At 43.2% G+C, this 27,867-nt stretch overlaps 1 protein-coding gene across 2 annotated transcripts in view; it reads right to left on the reverse strand.

Moving 5' to 3' along the window:
* DGS1 (dgd1 suppressor 1) overlaps nucleotides 1-27,867 on the reverse strand; it is a 72,402-nt gene that overhangs the window by 10,806 nt on the left and 33,729 nt on the right. For both annotated transcript variants that reach the window (XM_087380377.1, XM_087380378.1), the window contains exon 9: nucleotides 9,758-9,830. In XM_087380377.1, coding sequence (XP_087236503.1) covers nucleotides 9,758-9,830 — 73 coding nt within the window. The remainder of the gene's footprint in view (nucleotides 1-9,757; nucleotides 9,831-27,867) is intronic.

Here is a 27,867-nt window from a genome sequence, read left to right on the forward strand (position 1 = left end):
ACCACTTGCCCTTCTCACTGTTTTGTGAGCCCCAAGGTCTTCAGTGCATCTTTGTAACACATATGAATCCTAACAAATCTGTGTCCCTAGTTTCCTTCCTCTTCAGCCAAACAGCATAGAATCCCTCAGCTTTTAGATTACGTACTTCTACAAATATATTTTTACACCATCCAAAATTGATCAGTCATAATAAGACCCCTCATTTGTGAAAATAGCAGTTCTTGTTTAGAAATTTACTTCCTTGGAGAAATGCATTGCTTGTTCTATCAGGCATTCTATCGGATTTGCCTCCCAATATGTCATGTGCACGGATTGGTATCTGACGTGTACTGGGTACACAAGACTAGCTCAGGTAGCCTGGGGAGGCTTAGAGCTAGGCAGGCTTGATTCTCGGGTTGAGTGGCAAGGGTACGAACTAGTTAGAGGTCTTCGCTATTTTTGGCGCTTGGGGCCCGAGTCTATATAAGGGACCCGGAGGTTCAGTTCTCAGGGAGAGTCGATGGGAGCAAGTTTCGTTCCCAGGTGCTAGATCTGATCTTGGATTGGATCGCGGACGCGTGCCTGCATCATAGCGTAGCCCAAGGCCCAGCAGCAGATCCCAGGCTTCACAGCGTCACCTGGTGGTATGGGACACCAGGCTGGTTAGGATCTGGTTGGGAGTTCGTGCCAGTAGCTCAGCTCGTGGCTCGGAGGGGACATCTCATGATTCGGGATCACATCTCGTAGATGTCATGGTTGGGTGGTGAGCAACCTGCTCAGTTACCTCATGTTGGTGTGTTCTTATGTTTGCTTGCAGATCACAGGTTTTCAGGAGTGCTGGGGACGTGTCAGTTGGTATCAGAGCCAACTCCTGAGGTAGGAACTTCTATTCCAAGAATTTTGGACGATTTTTTTCTCCAGGTATGCCCTAATGTCGAAATTCATGTTTATTACCCTGCACGTGCCTTATGGTTCATGGTTAAGGGTGGCGGTTAGATGGGGAAAGAAGGCAGGAGAGACAGAGAGAAAGGGTGAATTCGCAAGAAGGAAGGTGGAGTGGAAGAGAGGCCATGAGAAAGGTCGTCTGTAAGGGGAAGAGCTTGGGAGCAGTTCATTAGTTGTAGGAGTTGGCGCAGGAAAGAAGTAGGAGCGAGTTTCAGAATAAAAGCAGAGAGCAAGGATGGGATGGAAGGCCGCGGGCAACCTTCAGGATGAGAGTTAGGGAGCGGGTATTGATGGCTGGAGTGAGGATGGAGGTGCGCAGCAAATGACAGTCTCGAGGGACTGGCTTGGATGCGAATCAGGCAGGGGAAAGCTGCGTCCAAATTAGGCTTGGAAAGCTTTAAAAAAAAGCAAAAGCCCTACCAAAAGTAGGGGTCTGTTTTTTTTGGCGTGCACGAGCTGTGTCCAAATTAGGCTTGGAAAGCTTTTAAAAAAAAAAGCAAAAGCCCTACCAAAGTAGGGGTCTGTTTTTTTTAGCGTGCAGGCTGCTATAAGCCTGGAGTATGGCGCTCTTTGCTCAGGCAGCCATCTCGCTTGCTCTAGTTCGCAATCCATGAGTGCGCATAGCCAACCATCCACCCGCCCTCACCTAGTACCACCCGTTAGCTCAGGCTGCTATATCGCACTTCTGAGTTAGGAACAGCCCTTCTCTCATAGCCTTCCAGTTCGCCACCTTGCTGCTCCTCTGCTGCGGAGGATGACCAAGGTCTCTACGATGATCTGATTACGAAGAAAGCCTTCCGTGAATTCACCACTGCTCTTGATGGAAAGTTTGAGCAAGTTAACACGAATCAAACACGGTTGACACAGCAACTCCAAGGGATTCAAACTACACTCACACTTTTGACTAGCACTGTTCAGGCGCTCACGCATGTGGATGCCATGGCTTCAGTGTTAGGACCGAACATCACTCCAGATCCTTTTCTCGGAGACCAGAAGTCTCGTACCAAGGAGGTTGTTGACACTTGGTTGCACAAGTGGCAAGTACACTTCCAATTCCACCCTTACCCAGATGACAAGAAAATACAGCTTGTAGCCGGGTTTATGTCAGGAAAGGCTTTATTGTGGTGGAAGGAACTCCAACCCAAGCCTGCAACATGGATAGAATTCGAAGGGGTCTTCAGGAAAGAGTTTCTAAAGGAGGAGGAAGATTATGATATCGTAGGCAAGCTCAAAGCCCTTGATATGTCCAAGCTGAATTTGACTTTTGAAGTTTATCTTCAGAGGTTTCGGGATTTGCAGACCAGCGCTACAAAGATGGATCCAATGACCTTATTAGGTTTCTTTGTGGATGGTTTGCCTGACTCGTACAAGTTACAGATCAAGAACAACAAGTGTACCACGTTGCAAGAGGCCATGAATTACGCGCGCATTTATGATGATACCATGGTTAGTGCAAAGGGAACCACAGTTGCCAACACGGGTGGGAAGAACAAGAGGAAGTTCTTCCAGTCTACCATTGGTACCAGGGAGTCGAAGTCTATAGACAATGCCTCCAAGAAACATTTGACTCAGGCGAAGAATGGTCGTGCCCGTTTCCTTCGTACCTTGAAGCTAAAGAAAGAGGGCCGTGCTTCATCTGCGAGGAGCGAGGCCACACTAAGAATGATTGTCCTAAGCGCAAGAACCAAAAGCAAGCGTCAGGACCAAAACTCCAGGCGGGTCCGAGTACCAAAGCTAAGCTAGCTAATCGAGTTTCGATGACAGGTATTTCTGTAAATGTCATTACTTGCCCACTTTCTTATAATTGTACTTTTAATACTTCGTTATTTGGTTCCCATGATCTTTTCCGAGTTTATGGAGAAGTTAGTGACCAAAGAGTTCACATTCTTTTTGACCTGGGCAGCTCTCACAACTTTGTTAATTACAAACTTGTGCAAAAGATGGGGCTGTCCACGATACCTAGCGATCACACCTATGAGGTGCAACTTCCAACTGCGAAGCAGTTTTGGGATCGCAAGATTGAAGCGCTATCTATCCGGATTCAAGAATACACAGCGGCTCTTACGTGCTGTCATGCACTTGGAGCATGTGGACTTGTTAATCGGAATAGAGTGGTTTAAAACCCACAATATTCGGATTGGATGGAAGGACCATACTCTTTCTTTTTTGGATAAGGACACCCAATTTTGTATTCAGTGTGATAATATTCCCTCTTCTCAGGGACCTATTGTATCTGCGATGCAGCTTCGGAATATATTAAACACTTCTCATTATGATGTCTATCAGTGTGTTTTGATTCCGCTTTCTTCATTTGTTGTCTCTGTAAATAACAAGAATGATTTAAGTGTGTTTGAACACCGTAAACTGAGAACGTTGTTAGATGATTTCATGGATGTATTTTCTGCTCAACTGCCGGAAGGTTTAACTCCAGAACGGGCAGTAGACCATCGCATAGATTTAGTACCTGGGGCTCAACCTATTAGTGTTCCACCTTATAGGATGAGCCAGCTTGAGGAGGATGAGTTGGCTTCACAGCTACAAGATTATTTGAATATGGGCTATATTCGCCCAAGTAAATCACCTTGGGGAGCACTTGTCCTCTTAAGAAAGAAGAAAGGAACTAGGTATGGCCACTACGAGTTTCTTGTATTACCTTTTGGTTTGACCAATGCTCCCGCCACCTTCCAGCAAATGATGAACGATTTGTTCCGAGATTTTCTAGGCAAATTCGTTGTAGTGTTCTTAGATGACATCTTGGTATATAGCCGAACGCTAGAGGATCACATAGGACACCTCCGGATTGTCTTAGTTATTCTAAGATAGCATAAGCTCTATGCCAAGATGAGTAAATGTGACTTCTTTATGAAGGAGATCATTTACTTAGGACACAAGATTTCTTCTGAAGGTATTAGCATTGATCTGGATCGTATCCAGAAGGTTTTAGAATGGCCTATCCCTCAGACTGTGAAACAACTTCGTTCTTTCCTAGGATTTACGGTATTTCTACAGAAGTCTGTGCGTGATTATTCACACATCACGGCAATCCTGACAAACATATTGTGTCATGGACGCAGGTCTACCCAGCCCATCTCTTGGAATGATGCATTGAACAAGGCTTTTGAAACCTTGAAGTTAGCTATCAAGGAAACACCCGTTCTTGCATTACCCGATCCTACCCGGCCTTATGTTTTAGAGGCCGATGCGAGTGATTTTGCGATTGGAGCAGCTTTATTCCAAGAGGGCAGACCTGTAGCTTTTGAGAGTAAGAAGCTAGACGATACCCAATATCGTTGGCCCACACTAGAAAAAGAACTCTATGCAGTCGTGTATGCCCTGAAGGTTTGGAGATACTACTTGTATGGTTCGAAGTTTCTTGTATTGACCGATCATCAGTCAATCAAGTATGTATGTGATGCGTCTAAATTGAGGGGACGGAAAGCTAGATGGGCAAAATTAATGCAAGATTTTGATTTTTAAATACGTTATTGCAAGGGTTCGTTGAATAGTGTGGCGGATGCCTTAAGTCAAGTCAGGGTTGTAAATGCTATGTCATTTACAGAAATATCCTCATACCTATTTCAATCCTTGAGAGGGCTTTGCGCAACTGATAGTCATTTCAGTTCTTATTGGCAGAAAGTCCAGGATGGGAGCTCCATGGTTGACCAAGACTCAGGGATTGTGCCCCCTACGGTATAGGCAGCGGGAGGTCAGTGGATGATTAGGAACGGCTTGCTGTTCCGAAATGGAAAGATTTGTGTGCCAGATGTTCTGGAACTTTGATCCAAGATTCTCTGGGAGTGTCATGATGCTCCTAGTGCTAGACGTCCGGGTATACATCGGACTCTGTCTCTTGTGAAGCATACCTTTTATTGGCCTAAGATGCGTGCATTTATTGAAAACTATGTGGTAGGTTGCCGGGTTTGTCAGGTTACTAAGGCAGAACGCCTTAGAAGCGCGGGTTTATTACAGCCATTGCAAATTCCAGGTAATAAATGGGAAAGTATTTCCATGGAATTTATTACTGGTTTGCCTCGAACACGCAAGGGTCATGACTCCATTTGGGTCATGGTCGACCGTCTGACAAAAATGGCTCGATTCTTACCTACTAGAACAACTATTTCAGCTGTTCAGCTGGCTCACGAGTTTGTGGACCACTTGTTTAAGCTGTATGGTTTGCCCTCTGACATAGTCAATGACAGGGACTCAAAGTTTACAAGTACCTTTTGGACACTTGTTTTTGAGAAGTTAGAAACTACTCTAAATATGAGTTCCTCAGATCACGCACAATCCGATGGCAGTACAGAGAAGGTCAACCAATTGGTTGGAGATATGATTTGGCAATATGTTTCTAAGAGACAGTCTTCATGGGAAGATTATCTACCTATGATAGAATTTGCTTATAACAGTGCAAAGCATTCGAGTACTGGTTACAGTTCTTTTAAGCTTATGTACGGGTTTCAACCTAAGTCACCAGTTATGGTTGGGTTAAAGGGAATCCAAAATGATGCTGCAAAGACCTTCTTGCTAGACATGCAGGAAATGTTGCAATTTGCCAAAGAGTCTATTAGAAGTGCCCAAGATCGGGACAGATTTTATGCTAATAGACATCGTTCACCTAGAGAGTTCTCTGAAGGAACGATGATATATTTGCGAATTCCCAAGGAATCCAAGAACCTGAGTATTGGTTTGGTTCCGAAATTATCCCCCAAATACTGTGGTCCGTTCAAGGTTATTACAAGAATTGGACCAGTTGCATATCGACTAGAATTGCCTCCTGATGTTAAAGTACATCCAGTATTTCATGTCAGTAGACTGAAAGAAGTATTGGGTGCGGATGATCAACTTGTTTCTCCTCAAGAAATAATAGAAGTTACAGATTTGACTTTTATTCCACACGAACCTGAGTGTATTCTTGAATTTCGTGACAGATAGATTCGTAATAGAACTATCACGGAATACAAGATCAAGTGGAAGGATCATGTTGAGGATGCAACACGGGAGACATTACAAAACCTCCACAGGACATTCTCGGGTTTTTTAGTGAACTCAGGAGTGAGTTCTTTGAGGAGGGGAAGTATGTCATGTGCACAGATTGGTATCCGACATGTATTGGGTACACAAGACTAGCTCAGGTAGCCTGGGGAGGCTAAGAGCTAGGCAGGCTTGATTCTCGAGTTGAGTGGCAAGGGTACGAACTAGTTAGAGATCTTCGCTATTTTTGGCGCTAGGGGCCCGAGTCTATATAAGGGGCCTAGAGGTTCAGTTCTCAGGGAGAGTCGATGGGAGCAAGTTTCGTTCCCAGGTGCTAGGTTTGATCCTGGATTGAGTCGCGGACGCACGCCTGCATCATAGCGTAGCCCAAGGCCCAACAACAGATCCCAGGCTTCATAGCGCCACCTGGTGGTATGGGACACCAGGCTAATTAGGATATGGTTAGGAGTTTGTGCCAGTAGCTCAGCTCGTGGCTCGGAGGGGACATCTCATGATTCGGGATCACATCTCGTAGATGCCATGGTTGGGTGGTGAGCAGCCTGCTCAGTTACCTCATGTTGGTGTGTTCTTGTGTTTGCTTGCAGATCAGAGGTTTTCAAGAGTGCTGGGGACGTGTCATAATATTAGATGTTACTCTCTGTGAGTTCATAAGTGTGTGAGTGAGCTCACGTAACAGAGTATCAGGCAGCTCACATAGGAGTTGAGGGAACACAGGATCTTAAGCCAAAACAAAATACAAGACAAAGATCAAGACAAATCGACCAATGACATTATTGCTACAACCTACGTCCATGGATGAGGCACTTATATTTAAAAGGCCTAGGCCCTGCTAAAAGGAAAGGGGGAAAGAGAGAGAGAGAGAGAGAGAGAGAGAGAGAGATGTACTAATGTTTGCAGGAGGCCTCTCAGGCCTATAGAAAAAAGTACAATGTACACCAAAAATGTACACCAAAAAGAGAAACTCATACAAGCCTCAGTGGGCTAGAGGAAAGGACGCATTAGGGCCCTTGCTTAGTGCTAATCTACAGAGCTCAATAGCTCGAGCAAAAATCACATATAAATCAGAGACTAGTTGAAGTAGGCTAAGAGCCAGGACTCAAAAACCGAAGCGCGGCACCATGGTGGCTAATCTGTGAGCAATGAAAATGTCTCGGATCTGTGTTTGTCGAGATGTCTCACGCTGTGGTGGTGGGGGGGGCGTGATCTTCTCGATCGCTGAGCCCATTGGGCTATGTTCACAGTGATTGACCCCTCGTCTCACGCGGTCTCCCTCAGGAAAGTTGTGATAGGCTAGACCTCAATAGAGTGTGCTCTAATCGCTCTCCATGCCGCGTGGTCTCTGCATCCCTCTCTCAACAATCCATGCTGCCTGCATTTCAGCTATCTCCTCCTCCATCTCGTTGTGTCTTGCAGCTGACTCAAATGCATAAAGTCTATGACATGTCGTCATGCTCTATCAACCTCAATACACTATGATCTGGTCACCTCCTACTGCTCTCTTATCTGTCGTAGTAGAGTCTCCCTCTGTTGGCGCATCTCAAGTAGATATAGGCCAATGTAGACTTGGTTATGGAAGTGGATCGGTTGTGAGAGTGGGCCGAAGCTGCTTCCCTCTAGATAGAGGCAATGGTATCGACCCCTAATCTCATAATAGGCTGGTAGGCACATAGAAAATGCTCCTCTGTCTCGACCACTCCCAATGTGCATAACATACAGAGCCGTCGCTCTCTCGGTATCCATGTTGCTCTCCCCCTCTCAATCCTCAACTAATGAGATGAAACACGCATCTGTCCAATGGTGATCCTTAGTGCGTGCCAGACTCCTTTATCCTTGAGATACAGGGGTCTCATGATGAATCCCTCTTCCGATACTATCAGGAAGTGGTCGTGATAGAACTGAGACTTGGTGGGGAGCCCCCCCCCCCCAAAGTCCAAGATGTATGGAGCTAGAGCAGATCTAACCGTATGATACAATTAATCTCGTCTCGCGGGATCGACCAAAGGGTGCATCCATGCTGTACTGAAAAGGGGGGAGCCTGTCCATCTGAAAACCGTGCATGGCAAACCATGTGGATATCCATGCATACCATGTGTCTGCTCCACTCTCTGCTAGTCGTCTAGATGACTCCAGGGTCAGTCTCTGTAGTCTCCATCGAGGTAAGTCCCAGACTCTGTGGATGAATATCACTATCTAAAAGATGGCATCAATCTGTAGAGGAGTCATGGAGAACTCTACCTATACTATCTCATGTGGAACTGAGGGCTTACTCTGAATCATCTTGGATACCTATAGCCGCTCAAATTTCCTCCACTCGATTGTCGATATATCACTCCCCCAGAAGGGTGTTGCATACATAGCAGTTGGTCGCAATAGTGTCACGTGTGTCGAAAAGCCATCCCTTCATTGGTGGGTCTTGGCAGTGTGCCTAGAAGCACTCTCTCTCTAGCCGAGCCATAGCACTCTGCCCTCGTTTGAGTCGTGCCTGGGCTGCAGGGGTCATCATGAAAATGGGTCCTGTGAAGATTGCTCCTAAATATGTGTAGGACTGCACTATCTGCACTAACTCGCCACGAGAAGTGAAGCTGAGTTGACGGAGCACTGCGCGTGAGGCGTTGAAGACTATAACCTTGGTCTTCCCGAGGTTGACTGTCGGGTCTCTCTCTCTCTATAAAACACCTCTAGGGCCTCTAGATGTCTCTGTAGCCCCTCCACTAAAGATGATATAAGGACTATGTCATCAACATGTAGCAATCTTGCCATCAATATAGCCCAATGAAATCCCATGGAGCGGGATGTCAGTGCCCAAAAGCAATGGTCATCATGGCAGCCCAAGGCTGATCACCTTGCAAAAATTACAGAATGATTTTTCTCTTATGACATATGAATATTTAATATGTTCAAGCCACCATGCATCATTGGGAAATAGAAATGCTCCATGGAGAGAAATCTGATACTCTTACGGCAATGCTTCGAACACCAAAAAGTCTCCATAAGAGTGGACATGAAAGAAGTAAAAAAAATTTTGTCAAACATCATCAATTTGAATATAGGCCACCAAAATGGATTGCACAATTCTGAGTCAAACATGAAGAGGCCAAGTAGCTAGCTTCCAATATTCAAGTTTCTTCCTGAGCTTTGCAAGTACCCAATTTGTTTGCTGACGGTGAGTGATGGTCCACCCAAAGGATAACCATGATGCCGAACAAGCTGGTTAGACAAGACAATTTTCCCCAGCCACAGTGAGCTATGCAAATCCTTAGCATGCAAAGGCAGAAGCTTTGGACTTTTGAGAGTTTACCTACAAGCCAACAGCTATTCCATATAAGGATAAAGCAGCCATGATTTGCGAAAGATCACATTTTGTGTTCATTGGAGTAAAAAATAAATCATCAGCATAAGCTTGCGTAATCATGGGCTTCCTTGTATCTCCAAACCATGTAAGACATCAAGGGTCCACAAGATGATCCATAGAGCAAAGCATCCGAACAGTGGCTATTGCATAAAGTAAAGCACTAAGAGGACATCACTCTCTCACCGAACGATATTAAGTCCATTGATCCAATATATCTTCAGATAAAATGCATGCTGCTTTACTATCATTGTAGAGCAAGGGTGTGTGTTTACAAGTGTCTTGAGCAGAAAATAGAATGCAATAATCAAGATCTCGGGGGAGAACCCACTTAGCAATTTCCTTGGCATATCACCAAAGATCAAGTTTGAACTATTGCCATACAAAAAGGAAACAACGTGAAGGGTGCCAACAAATAGAGCTTCTTCATTATACTCTCCAACGTACAATGGTAGAATTTTGAGAAGTAAAACATTAGAGTACAGCAAGTACCTGAATAAGCATTGCTCGAAAGAGCTCCCCACCCAATAAATTCTGCAAAGGATGTGTAATCTCCTTCTCATATCTAGAATAAACAAAAGGAAGACATGAGTTATCAAAATCCTTTCATTAATTGCAAGAAAATTGTATAGTTCAAAGAGATAAAACTGCACAATAAGATATAACCTTCACAAAGACAAAATCCCATTCTAACCATATATTTATGGAAAATATGAGAGGAGTTCTCCAATTGGTATCAAAGATAATTGGTATAAGGAGATTCATTTTAAAATGAAAGTTGGAATCATTGGAAATATGGTTCTTGATAGGTGGTCAAGATTCTATCACAAAAGTCACAGGTAGATAAGATTTGTCCGTGTGTGATGCAAGTGAAAGGGTTATTGTTTATCAATTTTGTAATATGAAACAAATTGCAATGCACATGATCAAGGATGGAAAGAAACTTATTGCAATAATTTCTAAGGTTTTGGTTGGTGGGTATTTCATTGCAACAAGCAAACTGTTGGAAAATGGGAGCCCAAAAATGAGTGATGGAAGAGCAAAAACGAGATGCTGTATTGAAAATGCTACTACAACAAGTGGAGGCTCAAGAGTGAGCCAATATGACAAAACCCTAGGGCTAAATTCCCTAACTGGACTAAGTGTCCTAACTAACCTAGGTAATACATATACTAACTAACTATAACTAGGCCTACATGGCACACACCAAGGAATAAGTGGCACCTATGGATAGCCCATAGAATGGCCTACAAACCCCCCTTCCTGGTATGGGCTGAAGTATCCTGGACATGGCTCAGGATACTTGAATATCTAATGTCATGGTTGCACATGTTCATCTTGTAGGGATATAGCAACCTATGACTGTACAGAGTACAACAGATCAAGTTACAAAAGGTACAGAGTTTAAAGCTTGCCGAAAAGCCTCAAACTTAGGTCGAGGTAGAGCCTTCGTAAATAGATCTGCCAAGTTGTCTTCAATGGGAACATAAGACAACTGAATATCACCTGTTGATAATTGCTCTCTGACATAGTGATAGTGAACCTCAATATGCTTTGTGCGAGCATGGAAAACAAGATTCCGTGCGATAGCCAAAGCACTCTTACTATCAGTGAAGATGACGAAAGGAGCAGTCTGATATGCATAAAGATCCGCAAGTACCTTCCGAAGCCAAACACACTCCACTGTAGCTGTAAAGGCTGCTCTGTACTCAGCTTCACAAGTAGAAGTAGAACCTCTACTCTGCTTCTTGCTGAACCAAGAAACGCATGAAGTACCAAGCATGAAACAATTGCCACTATGTGACATACGAGTGTCCGAACAACCAGCCCAATCACTATCAGTGAATTCATGCATGACAAGTGAAGTATCAGCTCCATAAAGAAGGCCTAAATGCTGAGTGCCTTTGATATATTTGAAGACACGCTTCACGGCATGCCAATGGTGCATAGATGGGCTGTGCATACATATGCTCAATTGTGAGACAGCATACTATAGATCAAGTATCGTATGATGGCATAGGTAAATCAAACAACCAACAGCCTGCTGATAGAGAGTGACATCACATATACCGCTGCCATCCTCAGAAGAGAAGTGAAAACCAGGCTCTAATGGTGTGGATACTGACTTGCAATCCTCAAACTGAAAACGCTGCAAAAGCTGTCCATGTACTTGGATTGTGACATCAAAATACCCCCCTCATTGCTAGCAAATTGGATGCCCAGATAGTAGTGCAAAAGACCAAGATCAGACATAGTAAATGTCTTCTCCAGAGCATGTGTCCAAGTCACAAGCATGTCATCCACATAAAGGACTAAAATCAGCAAATCTTCCCACGCTTGCAGATGTAAAGAGTAGCCTCTGTAGGCTTGTTCTAAAAGCCAATTGTGAGCAAATGAGTATGAATCCTGGAGTACCAAGCCCGAGGCACCTGCTTCAATTCATAAAGGGCTTTGTTCAAGCGGCATACCTTGCTTTCAGAACCTTCAACCTCAAAGCCAGGAGGTTGGGAAACATAGACCTCTTCCTGCAAATGCCCATGCAGGAAAGTTGTCTTGATATCAAGCTGATGTACCTCCCAATGAAATTGGGCAGCAAAGGCAATAACAATGCAAATAGTAGTGATCTTGGAAGTGGGAGCAAAAGTTTCCTCAAAGTCAATGCCTTGCTGCTGAGCATAGCCCTTAGGAACAAGACGGGCCTTGTAACGGTCCACTGAACCATCAGCTTTCCGTTTAATTTTATAAACCCACTTCGTTCCAATGGCATTCTTGCCAAGAAGCAAATTACACAACTCCCAAGTGTTATTCTGATGGATAGAATCCAATTCAGCTTGCATAGCCTTCAACCAACAATCATTCTAAAAGGCATCTTGATGACATAAGGGCTCTTCATTGCATGATGTAGCAACCAATGCATAAGCAACAAAACTAGCATGCTCTTTCCGGACAGCTGATGTAGTACGGGCTGGCAGAGGAGTATCTTGTTTGCTGTTTTTTAATGTGTCAAGCAGCCAACAGGGGACCTTTTTGGGCTCTTGGGTTTCAGCTCTTTCTTGGTGAAAAGCCTTGTGCAAATGGTCCTGATCAATGAGATGGCTGCAAATGACCAACAGATGGAGGAGGTACAACCTCAGATGAAACATCATCCCGAGCATTGGATGGAAACAAAGGCATCAAGCTGTCAAAAATATCTAGGGCATCAACAACGAGCTGTTTTTTACAGTCCAACAAAGGCATAGTGGTAGATTCATCAAACACAACATTCCGACTAACAAAACACTTGCCCGTGCGGGGCTGATAGAGCTTATAGCCCTTGCTCTCTGAGCTATACCCAATAAAAATGCACTTGACAGCTTTATCATCTAACTCGGTGCGTGTCTGGGAAGGCACATGAGCATAGCCCAAGCATCCAAAAGTTCTCATGTGAGAAATGCAAGGCTTATGACCCGTCCAAGCCTCATAAGGTGTGATAGTCTGCAATGCCTTTGTGGGACATCTGCTGAAAAAGTAATTAGCACATATGACGGCATCCAACCACAACTTGTTAAGCAAATGTTTGCCTTTCAACATGCACCTGGCCATCTCCATCACTGACCTATTCTTCTGCTCAGCCACGGGATTTTGTTGAGGAGTATCAGGCACCGTGCATCGATGATGTATGCCACGTGAAGTCAAAAAAACAGCAAACTCCTTTGACATGTATTCACCCCCCCTGCCAGTATTAAGGTGAGCAATGTGCAGCCCACTCTCATTCTCAGCCAAGGCAATAAAATGCTGGAAGCATGAAGAAATTTCAAATTTGGATTTCAAGGCGAAAATCCAAGTGTACCTGGTGAAGTCATCAATTAAAGTAACAAAATAATAGAATCCCCCAAGAGCTGCAACCCTCATGGGTCCACAAACATCACTATGAACCAGATAAAGCTTACGTGAGGCACCAACTCTCCCATCCTTGGGAAACGCGACACGTGCATCTTACCAAGCAAGCATGGTTCACAAACATGCTTTGAAGGCATATGCATTTTGGAAAGATTAACAACCGTACCATCCTTATATAACTTCACCAAAGCTCCAACTTTGAGGCTTCCAAACCTCTCATGCCACAAATGGCTATCTGCCATGGTAGAATCAAGAGCAAAGGCATGTGCATCTACAAGTGCAGCATCATCCAAACACCTGTCATATGCATCAAGTCTATAAAGACCTCTAGTCAATGTGCCAGTCAAGATCATGGTAAAGGCATGTGAAGCATCATAGTGGCACATCTAACACCATCAAAAAGAACCCGAAAGCCACATGTAGCTATGGCTGAAATAGAAATGAGGTTCTTGCAAATGCGTGGAATATAAAGCACTTTCTCTAGAGTGACAATACCACCAAAGACAGAAGTAAGAGCAACTTGCCCAATACCTTTCACGGTATATGATGCATTATTGGCACATGTGACACTGCCCCCCTTAGATGTATGCTCTAGTGAGCTGAATAACTTCCGGTAGGAAGTGATGTGCTTGCTAGCACCACTATCAAAGAACCAGGCATCATAAACATCTGAAACTGCCATGCAGGCATCATGAACATCAGGATTATACAGACATGTAACCAAAAAAGCTCAATGCTGGTCTTGTGCAAAATTAGTTAACTCATGTCGACCTGCATTAGAAGAACCAGATACTGCAAGACCAGAGTCTTTCTTCTGCAATGCGCTTTCTGCATTCAGAAATATCATGCCCATGTTTCCTGCAATAGTTACGTCTCTTCTTCTTTTTATTATTCCTTGAAGAAGAGGCACCATGCGAATGATCAGCATGGAAATGAGGGGGTTTACCAGCTGAAACCTTGCCTTTTCCTTTGTGTTTGTGCTGAGCAGCAAAGACTTGATCACTAGCCATAGAAGCATTGCGATTCGCACGACTTTTCTCCTACTGAAGAAGAAGAGCAACCAGCAGGTCAAATGAGAAATGATTGGCATTACCCCCCTGCAACCAACCTCAATGTAGTAGCAATGCCTTGATAAGAATCAGGCAACCCATCAAGGGTATTAGAAACAAGCTGAGAAACAGGCATAATCTCATCAATGTTGGCCAACTGCTCTTTCAATCCTTCACATTAGTGAGATAGGCATCCATGTTACCACCCTCATTAAGCTTCAAATCTTTCAACTGCGTGTGGAGATAGCCAACCCTCACCTCATTCCGCACCAGATACAAAGATGCAAGCTGATCCCATGCTTGCTTAGCTGTCTTGCAAGACTGGATGTGGGGGATAATAACCCATTTCATTGAAAGAGCAATCAAGGCATGAGCTTTGGCATCACGACCATCCCACTCAATCTGCTCCTGCGTAGGAGGCAAAGCACCTGTAACAGTAGCTGCAGGGTATTATGACTAACCATTCAAAGGCCTATCTTTCTCTTTACAATCACGGGCATAGACACATATTTTCCTCCCAGCCAATCCTTGATGGTAGCAAGCTCACAGAATCTCCATTTTTACGTAAAAGCTCCAGCTTGCAAAATCCCAACAAGCCCCAATTCCCTAGATAGATCTAGTATGCCACATGTCTATATTTTAGGGTACCTCCTAAATGCATCATTTACCCCTCTCTTGGGATATCATTGAAATCATTTGCTACTTGGTACATTTAATGCATTTAGACCCCTTAGCCTTAGATCCACCTAGTCTAGTGCCATATCATCCTCACCAAGGACCTTAACTTTGATTCCTTTTTTATCATTTACGTAAAGTCCAAACAAATATAATACAAACATTGATCCTTTAAAGGAAAATGTCGACTGACCCTTCCGAGGTCATGAACCACAAAGCTCGGGGCACTAGGCACTTTCTGAGGTACTCTAACTGTAGTTGGATTCACTAGTCTATAAGCATAATTCAGCTCAAACGGACTGAGCCCTGTAGAGGAATGTTTTCTATCATTGTAGGCAAATTTTAACAGTGGCAACCGCTTGTCCCATGTATGTTGCCTCAATGATACATATGCTCTAAGCATATCCTCTAAAATTTGGTTGATTCTTTCCGTCTGACCATTTGTTTCTGGATGATCCCCACTACTCATTCCCAACTCAGTCCTTAGTGTCTCAAACACTGCAGTCCAAAAATGACTGGTAAATTTGGCATCCCTGTCTGACACTATGGATTTGAGTAATCCATGCAAACGAAATATATGTTTAATAAACAAATCCGCCACTTGCGAGGCACTAACAGACTCTCTAGTTGGAATGAAGTGAGCCATCTTGGTAAGACGATCAACTATCACAAGGATAGAATCATATCCACCTTGTGTCGTAGGCAGACCTACAATAAAGTCCATGGAAATGCTCTCCCACCTACCTAGTGGTGTTTCCAAAGGTTGTAAAAGTCCGGGTGGCTTCACCCGTTCTGCCTTACTTACCTGACACAAAAAACGTCATGTCACATATTCATGAATATGCTTTTTCATCTTTGGCCAAAAGAAATCTCGCTTCACGAGATCATATGTCTTCTCGACTCCTGGATGTCCCACACATGAGCTATCATGGCATTGTTGAATGACTCTCTGCCTGAGATCATTCTGATTAGGTACTACTACCTTGCTATTTCTTTTCAGCATACCATCTCTTATGGTATATCTTGCATAAGTTTGGCCTTTTCTGGATGCCAAGTCACCCTTTTCCCCGAGTTTAAATACATGAGCCTTAGGCCAAAGGCTTTGGATAAACTCGTCATATTTTGAGTTTCTCTTATCGCGGTCATTAGAGCACTTTCTAATACCGTGCAACTCATATTATGCATAATGCGTGACAACGCATCAGCAACTTTATTATCCTTCCCTCTTCGGTACCGAATCGTCAAGTTAAACTCCTACATGAGTTCTGCCCACCTAGCTTGGCAGCTTCTCAAGTCAGGTTGTTTACAAAAATGTTTCAGAGTATCATGATCAACGTCAACATAAAACTCTGACCCATACAAATAATGTCTCCATGTTTTCAGAGCATGGACAACAACATACAACTCTAATTCATGAGTTGGCCAATTTCGTTGAGAGGGAGAAAGCTTCTTGCTTTCAAAGGCTACTGGCCTTTCCTCTTGAAGGAAAACTGCTCCTACCGCAATGCCACTTGCATCGGTTTCAAGGAAAAATGGTTTTTGGGGATCAACTATTTTTAACACCGGTCCTGAGACCACAGCTTATTTTATGGTGTTAAAACTCTCTTGTTGATTCTGTCCCCATATAAAAGGTACTTTATCTTAGGTCAGATCAGTCATTGGCGATACTATTTCAGAATATCTTTGATATGTCTTCGATAAAATTGGACAAATCCTAAGAATGATCGCAAAGCGGTCAAACTCTGAGGGATTGGCCAAGTCAGAATCGCAACCACTTTCTTTGGATCCATTTCTACCCCCTCAGGAGTAATTATGAATCCTAAATATTCAAGTCTTACCATACACAGTACAGTTTTCTTTTTATTTACATAAAGACTAGCTTTTCTCAAAGTATTGAACACTATTCTTAAGTGTTCGTAATGCTCAGCAATACTTTTGCTGAATACAAGAATATCGTCTATAAAATGTACTACAAACTTTCTGATATATAGGGGTAGTAAATCGTTCATAAGCATGACGAATGTAGCTGGAGCATTCGTAAGTCTAAATGGCATTACCAAAAACTCATAATGTCCAAACCTGCTTCTAAAAGCAGTCTTATGTACATCCTCGGCTCTAATACAGATCTGATGGTAGCCATTCTTAAGATCTATCTTACTGAAAATTATGGCCCCATGTAACGCATCTAGCAAATCATCGATCCGAACCATCAGATACCTGTGCTTAATAGTGATATTATTCAATGCTCTGTAATCTATACAAAGGCGAAAAGTATCATCTTTCTTTTTGTTTAATATCACTGGAGAAGAAAAAGGTAAGAAACTGGGTTGTAGTTGTCATTTATTATGACAACATGAGCAGTATAAACTTGGCAAATAACCCAGTCTATCATGCTAGAACTTTTGGATAGTAGAGTTATGGCCATGTTTTCGAATGATATCTGCTTCCTCACTTGGAGGATCTCTGTTGAAGTTCATATAACTAGTTGATGTGCTTCCACATCGATGAAGACTTATGGAGATCCAACAATCTCATTTGGACTTCCACGGAAACCCTCTTCATGGGAGAGGTTTGATTGTACAGGGATGCCAAGTGCTCCCAGATACTCTTGGCCACCATCATGTGCTTCACGTGATTAATCACTCGAGGAGCACAGTTAAGGAAGATAAACGAGCTTTCCCTTTGGATCTAGAAGGAGGATTGCTTGCTTGTTTGTGGAAGCGGTACCTGCCAGACAGGTGTAGTGATGGTGGAGTCTGTGATTGAGGCAGGTTTTCAGGCAAGACCTTGAGCCACGAGGAGTTGTTCCCGCGGACCCGGGTGGCTGTATGTTATCAGTTTGTATTTTGTTTGGACGTTATGACCTAGCAAATCCAGAGGGGGTCTCCTAGTGTTCTACTGCAGCTATTGTCTGATGAGTTGCTGGAAATCTGGATGGGTCAGCAGATTGCCAGTGTGGGAATCTAGACACAGTCAATTGATCCTTGTGAGTTGTTCTATGCCCATTGTCATTGGAGCACTGAAGTTCATCAATTTGGTGATAGTGTATCAATTTGGACTTAAGAGGGGGCTTCAAAGCTCTAAGCTACAGGTGCCCATGCAAGGAAGTTGACCTTGCACCAGGGGCAGTATCAGTTGGATTAGTGTTTCAGTATCTTTTATTGGAGTAATGTCCAATACCAGCAGTTGGACTGTTGTACCAGTACCAGACCAGAGGAGTGTATGTAGCACATGTGGCTTGGGAGCAACAGTATCTGGTTTCCAATGAAGGTATTGAGGTGGTTCATGCCAAGAGGGGGCTTCTTCGATAGTACCTGGTCGCAGTCTTTAGCGGTGGAGTATTGTGACATGAAGTTGGGGGTAATAAACTTCACGCACCTCTTCACTTCCTGCTGCTTTCGAACTGACTGACAAAGATATTTATCATTGAGAATGGGACATTAGAAAGAAGCTTTTATGCCAAGATACCACACCATACTTTCCTCCCTCAGATGAGAATGAAAATGGTAACATCTCAAGTGATGTTGTAATCAAGCATAGGGAGAAGGAAAGGATCTCAGCAGAGGCCATAATCTCAGCGAGCCGGTCTGCGCCAAAGAGAAGAGCGATACGTTATTGAAAGAAGATCTTGCCGCTCAACATGACATGAACTGATATATATCGAGAAGTTTGAAGGGGCTGATTAGGTCGGATGGGTAGATTCCGAGGAAACATTGCATCTCCTTTATAGACACCTTTACACTTAGCTCAAAACACTCTACAAACTGTCATTAGACACAGAGGCCTATAACTTCCAGTAGAGACATGATATTAAAGATTCAAGCACACAAAGAGATACACCTTAATATGGGCTTCGCGCTGATATAAGTTTCATTGAAAACAGACAGACGGTTGAAGAGATATGGACAGTTTACTGGAAGGGGATAAAAACTGTCATGAAAACAGACTGTCAGACACAGAGACTCATAACATTTTGCAGCAGTATCTGATTCAAGATCTAAGCACCTAGAGACATGCGCCTTAAAGAGAGCTTCGCGCTGATATATGTTTCATAAGAAACAAAGAAGCGACCAAAAAGTTATGGATAGTTTACTAGACGGGGGTAAAAACTGTCATAAAAACAGCCCTCCACCCATGCTAATTTCGCCTGAGCAGGATGCTCCCTCAAGACTCCACCTTCATCAACGATCCACCCCTCATAGATTTCGCCTAGAAAAGGGGAAGAAGTTTGCATGGTGGCTCGGGAAACAGATGGACCATGTGTGCACAGTGAGCAGCCGAATAGAAAGAACTTTTAAGGCTTTGAAAGAAAGAAAATGGAAGAGATACTCAAGAGAGAGAGAACCTGAAGTGACCTTCATTACAAATAGAGTGAGAATCCACTCCAACACTACAAACACAAGGGAGAAGAAGAGGTTTCATACATACAAGAGGGAGCGGAAGCTCCAAGACTACTCATAGAGAGAGAATAAACTAGAGAGAGATGGACTCAAGAGTCTACATAAGAGAATATCTACAAGAGAGAGAGAAGGCTCATGGAAGAGGCTTGGGGAAACTAGAGCTACAGCAACATGAGGCCTAATGGTGGAAGAGATTGATGAACAAGGGAGAGGAGGGCTCCTTTTATAGAGATTTTGTTACCCTCCTTCACCCATTTACAATTGCTGCCTGTAGATTCCTTTCCCCATCAATCACATAAGCACGTATGTCACCATCCATGGCCTTTTTGGCTACTCTTGCCATGTGTCCCATCACAAGATGCTCAAGACTCTTAAAATATTGAGAAAGTCAAGAGTCTCCCCACATGGAGCCCATAGGGACCCTCTCTTTTTCACATGTCCACATCCTCCTTATTCCACATAGGAGTTCTAGAGGATTCCTCTTGACTTCACACTCGTCCACATGCCTTCCACACGCTTGGCATGTGGCCTCTCTTATATTATTGGAACACATGGACATGAGCCCACCTTTTTATATGACTCACTCTTCCTATTTTCTAAAAAACTCCATAATATCCCATATACAAATAACTCTCTCCCCATACCAAGGTATTTATAATTCATACCTATGGTATTTACAATGAGCCATTCCACTCATCCTCTCCATCCCATACAATATCATAGAAAATAGAAATAAGTGAGAGACGCGTAGGCTATCACTTGATACTCAAACTCTTATCAAACATAGAGAAAAACGATACCAATGCCAAATTAAAAATATCCATTTTTGGCGTCACATCTTTCCCCCCCCAGCAGATCCTCTCTAGTACAAAGAGGGTCTGCTGGTCCTCAAGGTGGTCGAGCATAGAAGAATTTAAGGCGATACTCATTAGTGCGTCCGGGTATCACCATGCCATCAACCTCCTCAAGCTGATAGGTTCCATTCGTGAACTTCTTTTTGACTCGATATGGTCCCTCCCATCGACCGATAAACTTTTTGTCTAGCCGCTTGTCGAGACGGATATCAAATCTCATTACCAAATCTCCTTCTGCAATATCTTTCTTCTTGCGTAATTTGGTGTCAAAACGGGCCTTGTGCCTTTTTTGAGAAAATTTCAAGTTTTGTAAGGCCTGTAATCTGCATTCATCCAAGGCTTCTAGCTTTACCAAGCGTTGAGCATAGGCATCCTCCTGTCCTCCTATTCTTGCAACAACTGTGCGAAGACTATGTATCTCCAATTCAATGGGTAAAATGGCTTCTATTCCATACACTAGTTGAAATGGTGTAAACCCAATGGTGTAAACCCAATAGCTAGCTTATGTGTGGTTCTATAAGCCCATAAAACTTCTGTCAAGTGCCTATCCCAATGCCTTTTCTTGGTGTCAACAAGCTTTCCCATTGTTGCACAACAATCCATTTGTTTTCTCAACCAAGCCATTACATTGGGGATAGTATGGCGTGGACATGCTATGATTTATCTTTAGCTTATGCACCACATCTTTAATTAGTTCATTTCTAAAAGAGGTTCCTCCATCAGTGAGAATTTCCAAAGGACAACCAAAGCGTGAACAAATTTGATCAAAGAGAAATTTTGCAACTGTGCTTGCCTCGCTATTGACTGTGGCCTTGGCCTCTGCCCATCGAGTCGCATAATTTGTGGCCACCAATAAATAATGCTTGCCTTGAGGTGAGCGAGGGAGTGGTCCCACAAAGTCCAACCCCGACCTCTCAAATGATCCATATGCTAAAAGAGGCTTCAAGGACCCACGATCAACTGTCGCCTTCCAAAGTTTTGGCATACTTTACAACTTCGACACCATTCATATACATCCTTATGGAGGCGTGGCCAAAAGTATCATGCATTAAGAATTCTCCTAGCTGTGCTTGCTGAAGCAAAATGACCAGAGCATTCATGACACATTTCTAGGATTCTCCTAGTCTCCATGGGATGGACCACCCGATGGAGCACCTTATCTTTTCCCAATTTATAAAGAATGTTATCAACAATAGTATAGGGACAAGCCCTCCTTACCAATCTTTGCTTCTGTTGTCGAGGAAACATGCCTTCTTCCACATATTGCTGAACATCTTGCAGTTCTGGCCATCCAGTGTCTACCAAAGAAACCACCCCCCGGTCTTGTACTACAATAGCTTGAGTAGCTAACTCATCTGCCCTTGGATTTTCTTTTCTGTTTATATGAACAAACTTGCAAAAATCAAACTGACTACATAGTGCCATAGCCTTTTGATTAAGCTCCTTCAAATGAGGACTTCTTGTCTTGTAATGCCCTTGCATTTGCTTTATAATAAGCTGAGAATCTCCTCTTACTTCCAATTCTTTAACTTGACTTTGAAGACAACCCTCCAAACCAAGAATCAAAGCATTATACTCAGCTGCATTGTTAGTTGTGATACCTGGAAGCTCTTGTTCTCTTGCCCATACCTCTTGACCTTCAAGATTCATCAAGACTATCCCCCCGGCTCCTTGTTGACATGAAGGACTAAAAGTCCCATCAAAATACAAAACAAAAGCTGTTGGTGGTGTATCCCTTTCATCTTTAATGTTCTCCTTACATTTCTTTTCTTCTCCTAGATCCTTCCGTCCTGCGAGCAAATCTGCCATAGTGGACCTAGTGGTATTTTCAGTGACAAAAGAGAAAGAGAACTCTTGAAGCTCTGACAACCATTTTGCAAATCTCTCCCCAGGATTAGGCTTGCGAACTAGATATGCTAATACAGACTGAGAGGTAAGGAAGAAAATTGGTCGAGGTAATAAATAGGAGCGAAACTTTCTGACGAAAAACACCAAAGAGAGAGCTTCCTGCTCCATTTCTTCATACCTTGTTTCCACATCTGTAAGCTGTCGGCTGGCATAATAGATGGGTTGCATTCTACCTGCCTCTCCTTTTTGTAGCAATACAACACCAACTGAATGCAAAGATACACTTGGATTTACATAAAAGTCTTGAGACCAATCAGGGGGCTTCAATATTGGGCCCTTACTCATGGCCTCCTTAAGTTGCTGGAAAGACTCTCGTTGCTCCACACCCCATTGGAAAGAAACTCCTTTTCTTATCAACAAGTTCATGGGATGCACTATCTCTGTGAAATCATCACAAAAGCGTTGATAATACTTGCTCTTTCCTATAATTCTGCGAACACCAGTAACACTCTCAGCACTTGGCAATGCCATGATTGCTTGAACCTTGTTAGGATCCATTTGCAGGCCTTCTTGAGACACAATATGCCCCAACAAGACTACTTTTATTTGAGCCAAATGACACTTGCTAGGATTTAGACACCCTTTTGCTTCATCAATCCTAGCTAAGGCCATCTTTAACTTCTCCATGTGATCTATGCGCCGAGAATAAATGCAAAAATCATCCAAAAACACCCGTATGAACTTTCCCAAGTAAGGCTCCAAGACTTGACTCATGAACCTTTGAAATGTAGCTGGTGCATTGGTCAACCCAAAAGGCATCACTCTGTGAGCAAAAACTCCCCAAGGTGTGACAAATAATGTTTTCTTTTAATCTTCCTCCTGAATACGAATTTGAAAGTATCCAGAATACCCATCACATACAGAACATATCTCATGCCCTGCTACTTGGTCTTGTATTTCATCTTGGAATGGCAAAGGAAAATGATCCCTCTTAGTGCATGCATTCAAAGGACGAAAGTCCACACAAACTCGCCACTTATTTCCTTTCTTTGATGTGACAACTACAGGAGATATCCATTCTGAATCATCAACAGGAAAGATGAATCCCGCCTCAAGTAGTTGTGTTACCTCTTTCTTTAGTGCCTCAGCTTGGATCACCCCCAATCGCCTTAAGCGTTGCACAACTGGCTTGCTTTCTGGCTTCAACTCAATCTTGTACTCCACAAGAGAGACTAGTCGAACCTGTGAATAGCTTGTTGCAAAGAGACCTGGAAAATCATCTAGCATATCCAAGTACTGGAGCTTCTCACTACCTGATAGAGAATCACCAAGAAGCTCTTCATTGCGTTGGCGTTGTTTAGTGTGCTCCACATCCTCCACATGAAGTGTCTCTACAGAATCTTCTTGCACCACCACCTTGTTGCTTCCTGACTCATCCCGATCAGCACCAAGACAAAGACCAAAGGCCACTCCTTCCACCTCACCCTCTGAGTTGGACTCCTCGGAGCTACACCCTGTCTCTTCTTCTTCATCGGTTAAGTCAGAGCTTGAACTCTCTGATGTTGAAGACTCCTCCTTGACAACTTCCTTTTTGCGGCTTCTGATGTTGTAGTGCACCTTCTTATCATTTCCCTGCAAAATCAATTCTCCAGTATCCCACTTTTAAACAGCCTTCACCATGCATAGCCAAGGCCTTCCCAAAATCAATGGACAAGCACGTGCATCTGGCTTGGTAGGGATCACATAAAAGGTAGTCAGCACAGAAATTCCACATACATCCACTTCTAGATTCTTCACAACTCCCAAGGTCTTAACCCTAGTGTTGTCAGCCACTTTGATGCGATAAGAAGAGGTGGTACTAGAGTATTTTAAATCAGCATCTATCATGGTCTTCTCACTCATGACATTAATCGATGCACCTCCATCAATGTACACATTAGAAATCACTTGACCATCAATGATCACATCAACCACAGGTACATCATCACCAACATCTATATCTAGCTTTTGAACAACAAGAATGGCACTTTTCTTCTTTTTCTTCTTTGACACTCTTGTGCTTGCTAGTTTTTCCCATTCCTTCCGTAGTTTTGGAGACAAAGCAAGTAATTGACCAAAGGTGATATGAGCTTCCTTTTCTTTAAGGTCGGACAACAAGTCATAGCTTCCAATTCCTTGTCCTAAAGGAAAGTCTGACTGGCTAATTCTCCTTCTAGATGCCTTCTTTTTCTTACTACGGTGTTCCTCTTCCTGATGTTCCTCATCTACTTCTTCCTTGCTTTCTTCTTCTTCTTTTGCTTTTCCACGCCTCTGTTTAGCCATAATTACCTCTCTTTCCTCATCCCCTGAAGAAGCTTCTAACAAGGATACTTGTTTTTCTTCTTTCTTTCTCAATCTAGGACACTCGGGGCGATAATGACCTTTTTCATTACATTCATAGCAAGTGACCCCACTCTTATCTCGAGGCCTATCGTCACTCTTTGGTACTCTAGGTTGTCGTGCATTAACCAAATGCAATTTCAAATCAGCAAACTCTGCCATCAATTGGGAGATATTATGATCTAACTCAGAGGACTTTGGTACCTAAGGAGTACCCATTACCTCCATCTTAGAAGTTGAAGCTGTTGAAGACACAAAAGAGGATTCGATCTTTAAAGAAGCTTCTTTCTTAGTCGCAATGCGAAGTGTCTCCACGTATGTTGTTGGATCTTTACTCATTACTTTTGAGCAAAGACGAGGCTCCAAAGCCATAACAAATTTATTCATCTTTAAGTGCTCCATCCCTGAGAGACTTTGAGGGGCCGATGATGCAGATGCCACAGCTCGCAAAGCTGCCCTTTCATACTCTGTCCATAAAGTTTCATATCGGATTGCCAACGCAGAGACCAACTCACTCTCTCCTTGATAGAACCGGTCCAACTGCAACATCAAAGCATTTGGCGACTCCATTGCCCCAAATCTCTGCTTCATTGCTGTCACCACTTGGTTCCAGTCCTCCTTGGTAGAGTCCGGCAAGGTCTCATGCCAACTCAAGGCTACACCTTCAAGAAAATCAGGCAAAATCTCCGCCCGATCCTTCATGGACCATCCAGAAAGCCGGCATCCTCGAACAAAATCCCGAAGATAAGACTCCGGGTCTTCCCCTTAGGTCCCTCGAAACACTGGAATCTTCACCATGATGAAACACAAAAAGAAAACACCAAGATCCAAATAATATCCCAAACAAGATCCGAACAAGATCCCACAGAGCCTTAGTATACCAAGACCAACTTATTATGCATAACCACTTGTTGAAAACCCTCCACAATGTGATCCTCAACAAAACCTTCAAAAATAAGTGACCAACCAACACCATGAAAACATTGTGTATACATGCATTCTAGAATCACCCTTCTCACAATAGGAAGTGCACATAAAAGCTTCAAGATATTGTACTCTTCATCATTTGCATAGCAAAAGAAGTTGAAAGCATTAAGAATCACCACTCCACTGTTATAGTCAAAAACTACCCAAAGACTCAACTCTTCTTCACACCAAGTTGCCAGTGCATGGACAATCTCCAATCTATCATTGTGCCTGCTGTCGGCGTTGTCGATTCACCTACATATTCAACAGTGCAAACATAAAGGATATGATCATGGTGACTGTGCGAATAGCTTGAGCATCACCTTCACAATCTTCAAGTTCTCTTAAACGGGTTGCAATCTCTTCTAACGGAGTTCTTCCAGGCATCTTCTTTATCTCATCAAAACACATGCCTCTTCTAGGCATAACATGCAATCAAGTACACCCGAGACCGTTTAGTAAGGTGGGATGAATCCAATACCAAACGTACCCGGTGTCTCCACCAAAAGATGTGACATGAAGTTGGGGGTTAATAAACTTCACGCCCCTCTTTACTTCCTACTGCTTTCGAACTGACTGACAAAGATATTTATCATTAAGAATGGGACATTAGAAAGAAGCTTTTATGCCAAGATACCACACCATACTTTCCTTCCTCGGATGAGAATGAAGATGGTAACATCCCAAGTGATGTTGTAATCAAGCATAGGGAGAAGGAAAGGATCAACAGAGGCCATAATCTCAGCGAGCCGGTCTGCGCTAAAGAGAAGAGCAATACGTTGTTAAAAGAAGATCTTGCGGCTCAACATGACATGAACTCATATATATCGAGGAGTTTGAAGGGGCTGATTAGGTCGGATGGGTAGATTGCGAGGAAACATTGCACCTCCTTCATAGACACCTTTACACTTAGCTCAAAACACTCTACAAATTGTCATTAGACACAGAGGCCTATAACTTTCAGTAGAGACATGATATCAGAGATTCAAGCACACAAAGAGATACACCTTAATATGGGCTTCGCGTTGATATAAGTTTCATTGAAAACAAACAGACGGTTGAAGAGATATGGACAGTTTACTGGAAGGGGGTAAAAACTGTCATGAAAACAGATTGTCAAACACAAAGACTCATAATATTTTGCAGCAGTATCTAATTCAAGATCTAAGCAGCTAGAGACATGCGCCTTAAAGAGAGCTTCGCGCTGATATATGTTTCATAAGAAACAGAGAAGCGGCCAAAAAGTTATGGACAGTTTACTAGACGGGGGTAAAAACTGTCATGAAAACAGACCTCCACCCATGCTAATTTCGCCTGAGCAGGATGCTCCCTCAAGACTCCACCTTCATCAACGATCCACCCCTCATAGATTTCGCCTAGAAGAGGGGAAGAAGTTTGCATGGTAGCTCGAGAAACAGATGGACCATGTGTGCACAGTAAGCAACCGAATAGAAAGAACTTTTAAGGCTTTGAAAGAAAGAAAAGGGAAGAGACACTCAAGAGAGAGAGAACCTGAAGTGACCTTCATTACAAATAGAGTGAGAATCCACTCCAACACTACAAACACAAGGGAGAAGAAGAGGTTTCATACATACAAGAGGGAGCGGAAGCTCCAAGAAGACTACTCATAGAGAGAGAATAAACTAGAGAGAGATGGACTCAAGAGTCTACATAAGAGAATATCTACAAGAGGGAGAGAAGGCTCATGGAAGAGGCTTGGGGAGACTAGAGCTACAGCAACATGAGGCCTAATGGTGGAAGAGATTGATGAACAAGGGAGAGAAGGGCTCCTTTTATAGAGATTTTGTTACCCTCCTTCACCCATTTACAATTGCTGCCTGTGGATTCCTTTCCCCATCAATCACATAAGCACGTATGTCACCATCCATGGCCTTTTTGGCTACTCTTGCCATGTGTCCCATCACAAGATGCTCAAGACTCTTAAAATATTGAGAAAGTCAAGAGTCTCCCCACATGGAGGCCATAGGAACCCTCTCTTTTCCACATGTCCACATCCTCCTTATTCCACATAGGAGTTCTAAAAGGATTTCTCTTGACTTCACACTCCTCCACATGCCTTCCACACGCTTGGCATGTGGCCTCTCTTATATTATTGGAACACATGGACATGAGCCCACCTCTTTATATGACTCACTCTTCCTATTTTCTAAAAAACTCCATAATATCCCATACACAAATAACTCTCACCCCATACCAAGGTATTTATAATTCATACCTATGGTATTTACAATGAGCCATTCCACTCATCCTCTCCATCCCATACAATATCATAGAAAATAGAAATAAGTGAGAGACGCGTAGGCTATCACTTGATACTCAAACTCTTATCAAACATAGAGAAAAACAATACCAATGCCAAATTAAAAATATCCATTTTTGGCGTCACAGTATCACACGATGGATTCCTCCAGTTGTTCCAAGGGCACACCAAGCTCCCTGGCGCCTGTGTTCCATCCAAGAGCTGAGAGGGGGTGTTGGACATCAACATCTCCTGATGTTACCATAGAGAGGGAGGGCCTTTTGTTATGGGT

The sequence above is a fragment of the Dipteris shenzhenensis genome, chromosome 10 (assembly GCF_047967505.1).
Source record: "Dipteris shenzhenensis isolate YYH24624 ecotype China chromosome 10, Dip_SZ_1.0, whole genome shotgun sequence".
Classification (NCBI taxonomy): Eukaryota; Viridiplantae; Streptophyta; class Polypodiopsida; order Gleicheniales; family Dipteridaceae; genus Dipteris; species Dipteris shenzhenensis.